This window comes from Mus pahari, chromosome 9, assembly GCF_900095145.1.
Source record: "Mus pahari chromosome 9, PAHARI_EIJ_v1.1, whole genome shotgun sequence".
NCBI classification, from domain to species: domain Eukaryota; kingdom Metazoa; phylum Chordata; class Mammalia; order Rodentia; family Muridae; genus Mus; species Mus pahari.
This window is the reverse complement of record NC_034598.1, coordinates 48769317-48773454: the sequence shown is the minus strand read 5'-3', so window position 1 is coordinate 48773454 and position 4138 is coordinate 48769317. Positions and strand designations below refer to the sequence as shown.

The window sequence follows — 4138 nt, the reverse complement described above, 5'->3', positions numbered from 1 at the left end:
CCCCCCCCCCGTTTCTTTTTGTTTTTAGAATGAGTTGTTTGAGCTAGATTCGAAAGGAAAGGTAAGAGTTCAAATAACTAATATCTGAGGTAGAAGGGAGTGACCGAAGGCTGAGTACATTTCTAGGTACCTTATGCCCGCTCGGAGGCCCACCTCACAGAGTTGCTTGAGGAGGTATGTGACCGAATGAAGGAGTATGGGGAACAGATTGACCCTTCTACCCACCGCAAGAACTACGTACGCGTTGTGAGCCGGAATGGAGAATCCAGTGAACTAGACTTACAGGGAATCCGAATTGACTCAGATATCAGCGGCACCCTCAAGTTTGCGGTGAGTTACAGCTGGGCTGTGAGTAGCTGGTTCTAAGGAGTTCATAGGGATTCCCTGGCACAGGTTGGGAGTTGGATGTGGATGTGATGTTGCCTGCTTGTAACTTGAGCATGCGAGGAGCAGCGGTTGGAAGATCAGCATAAGTTTGAGGCTGGACTAGTTCATAATGAGTTCGAGGCCAGCTGGGTGGATATAGTAAGGCCCTGTCTTTAAAATCCCTACCCCCGACCCCAAAACCAAGTAGAGAGCTGAGCCAGTGTCTTTGCCGGGCTCAGGATCTGGGTCAGTTCTCTGTCTTCTTGGTCGGCAGTGTGAGAGCATTGTGGAGGAATACGAGGATGAGCTTATCGAATTCTTCTCCAGAGAGGCTGACAATGTTAAAGACAAACTTTGCAGTAAGCGGACAGGTGAGCACCCCGACTTTATATCCCACGCTCACAGCGCTATGTAACTCGGCTTGTGGCCCTGACCCTTGCCACCCAGACCTCTGATAGGTGTTCCACACAGCTGGCTTACATTTCCCTTGGCTTAGGGTTTGGAGGGATTTCTCTCCAGTCTCTGCCTAATGGTTCTCAGAATATGTGTCTCCTTACCCTGGATTCAGGAGAGGAAGCGTGGGGGTGGTTTGCCACTCATAAGTGTATTCTTTGAAGAACAGTGGTTGTCGGTTGGCTTGGCGAGGGGTGCTTTCTGGTAAGGGGTGTGTGAGTGTGTGAGAGTGGCTGTTTCCTTCACACTGTTACTTACTATTTGCAGATCTATGTGACCATGCCCTGCACAGATCTCACGATGAGCTATGAATCACTGGAGCAAGCAGCCTACACCAACGCGATGGAACACCCCCAGGCGGGGAAGATGGCGGCGTTGCCTTTTATATTATGTTTTTATGGAAATGAACTGAAAAAACTCTTGAAACCCAAAGTACAAACCGTGTTGTCCTTTTTTTTCTTTTTGGTTTTTTGAGACAGGGGTTTTTTGGTTTTTTGTTTTGTTTTTTGTTTGTTTGTTTGGTTTGGTTTTTTGGCTTTTTGGTTTTGTTTTTGTTTTTTTGTTTTTTGTTTTTTTTTAATAGCCCTGTCTGTCCTAGAACTCACTCTGTAGACCAGGCTGACCTCAAACTCAGAAAGCCGCCTGCCTCTGCCTCCCTAGTGCTAGGATTTTAATCCTTTAGGCGTGCGCCACTACCGCCCAGCACTGTGTTGTCTTTTATGCCCAAACATAGCCTTTGTATCAGGCTTGAAGGTTGGGGGACTGCAGATGGGAAGAAAATGGAGGGATGGATTGTCATAGCGTAATAACATTTAAGAGGGCCCTGGCCTGTTAATTCTCTGTCGTGTGTGATCCCGTTCACTTACAAACTGTAGGTGAGTATTTATTCAGTGTGTACTTAATGATGTGTTGGCAGCTGTGGTGCTGTGGAGAAAGAGCCTGAATGACAGCATAAGGTGCTAGGAGGACCCTGTATTCCTGCTGGAAAACTATTGAAGGTGGGAACTGGTCTGGACGGAAGTAATCAAGCTGCATTTTTCTTTTGTTTTTTCTTTTTCTTCTTTTTTTTTTTTTTAAAGATTTATTTATTTATTATATGTAAGTACACTGTAGCTGTCTTCAGATACTCCAGAAGAGGGCGCCAGATCTCGTTAAGGATGGTTGTGAGCCACCATGTGGTTGCTGGGATTTGAACTCAGGACCTTTGGAAGAGCAGNCNGGTGCTCTTACCTGCTGAGCCATCTCATCCGCCCTTTTTTTTTTTTTTTTTAAATTTACTTATTTACCCTATATGAGTACATGCTCGCTCTCTTCAGACCTACCAGAAGAGGGCATTGCATACTATCACAGATGGTTGTGAGCCACCATGTGGTTGCTGAGAATTGAACTCATGGGACCTCTGAAAGAGCAGTCAGTGCTCTTAACCACTGAGCCATCTCTCCAACCCCCGAGATTTATCGTTTTTATATATCGAAAGCAACTGTTAATCTAGACTATCTTTATACTGGACATAATATTGAACATCTAAGATACCTTTTGTTTTTCAAGACAGGGTTTCTGTGTGTAGCACTGGCTGTCCTGGAACTCATTCTGTAGACCAGGCTGGCCTTGATTTTAGAGATTGACTGCCTCTGCCTCCGGAGAGCTGGGATTAAAGGCGTGCATCACCAATGCCTGGCCCTTTTGAAACACTGATGCTGAGGAGTTTAGAGTTTAGAGTGAAACATTCATCTCTGTCTCGGGAATGTCTTAGGGCATCTAAATGAAAATTTCAATTTTGTGATATTTCTCACTCTTCTCCTTCTCCTTCTTCTTTTCTCTCTCTCTCTCTCTCTCTCTCTCTCTCTCTCTCTCTCTCTCTCTCTCATTTCCATTTTATTTTCTGTATCTTGCCTGTATGTGCCTGGTGCCTATAGAGGTCAGAACAGAAGTTAGTAGGCAGTTATGAACCACCACATGGGATGTGGGTACAGGGAATTGAACCCAGGTCCTCTCCAAGAGCAACAAATGCTTTTGACCCCCAACCCATCTCTCCAGACCCGGTGGTTGGTTGTTCATGGAGTTGCTGGGGATGGAACAAAGAAAAGTTTTGCTCTTTAATTTTACATTTGTTTTGTTTGTGAACTCCCTTTGGAGGTCAGAGGACAACCTGGACAATCTTTGAGAGTCAGTTCTCTCCCTTGTGGGTCCAGAGATCAAATTTAGGTCTTTAGACTTGGTGTCGTTACCCTTTGCCTGCTAAGCCATATCACCCACCCCTCAGGTTAAACAAAGACAATTACAACTTTTAAACCTGGATGTGGGACCTCCCACGAGTTGAAGATATGAGGCAGGAGGATTACCCAGAATTGGTAATACAGCTGGGCTGCATAGACCTTGTCTTTAAAAAAAAAAAAAAAAAAAGAATAAAAGGGCTGGCAAAGTGGCTCAGTAAGTAAGGCACTTGCCAAGCCCTACCTGAATCCAATCCCCAAATCCCACCTGGGAGGAGGGCACTGACTCCTGCAAGTTGTCCTCTGACCTCCATTTTGTACACTGTGACAGGAGTACTAAAAATTACAGCGTTTTAGCTGGGCAGCAGCACCACATACCTTTAATCCCAGTACTTGGGAGGCAGAGGCAGGTGGATCTCTGAATTTGAGGCCAGCAAGTCCCAGAATAGTCAGGACTACGCAGAGAAGCCCTGTCTCAAAATAACACAACCCCCAGCGTTTTAGAATCATTTTAGATCCCTGGGGGCTGGAGAGATGGCTCAGTGGTTAAGAGCACTGACTGCTCTTCCGAAGGTCCTGAGTTCAAATCTCAGCAACCACATGGTGGGTCACAACCACCCGTAATGAGATCTGACATGCTCTTCTGGTGCATCTGAAGACAGCTGCAGTGTACATATTTATAACAATAAATAAATTAGAAAGAGAGAGAGAGACCCTGGGGTGGGCACCATAGTATACAGCTAGCAGCTGGAAGGAGGACTGCAGGTTTGAAGCCAGCCTGGACTGGTTAGTGAAGCCCTGACTCAAAAGCAAAAGAACTTGAAATTCATGTGGTTAACCTCTGCCCACTTTACAGATGAAGAAAATGAGGTCCAGAGAAACCACAAATTCTAAAGTCTGAATTCAGTAGTAAAACTGGATCTATAATTTTTCTGTCAAACTGATCTAAAGTAGTTACAAAGTAGCTTTATTTTAAGACTTATATTGTTGTTGTTATTATTATTATATTTTGAGACTGGGTCTTACCATGTAGCCCTGGGTGGTCCAGAATTCGGTTCATGTGTGTGTGTGTGTGTGTGTGTGTGTGTGTGTGTGTGTGTGTGTGT

The 4138-nt window shown here is 45.1% G+C and overlaps 1 protein-coding gene across 3 annotated transcripts in view; it reads left to right on the top strand.

Annotated features, from left to right (window-relative positions):
• The window catches only part of Cnpy2 (canopy FGF signaling regulator 2), a 4929-nt gene extending 3671 nt beyond the window's left edge, over positions 1–1258 (top strand). For 2 of the 3 annotated variants that reach the window (XM_029542339.1, XM_029542338.1), the window contains exons 4-6: positions 127–330; positions 641–737; positions 1087–1251. In XM_029542339.1, coding sequence (XP_029398199.1) covers positions 127–330; positions 641–737; positions 1087–1130 — 345 coding nt within the window. In that variant the 3' untranslated portion in view covers positions 1131–1251. Of the gene's footprint in view, positions 1–126; positions 331–640; positions 738–1086 lie in introns of all 3 variants that reach the window. The other variant, XM_021205172.2, reaches the window with a different exon arrangement.
• The last annotated feature ends 2880 nt before the right edge of the window (positions 1259–4138 follow it).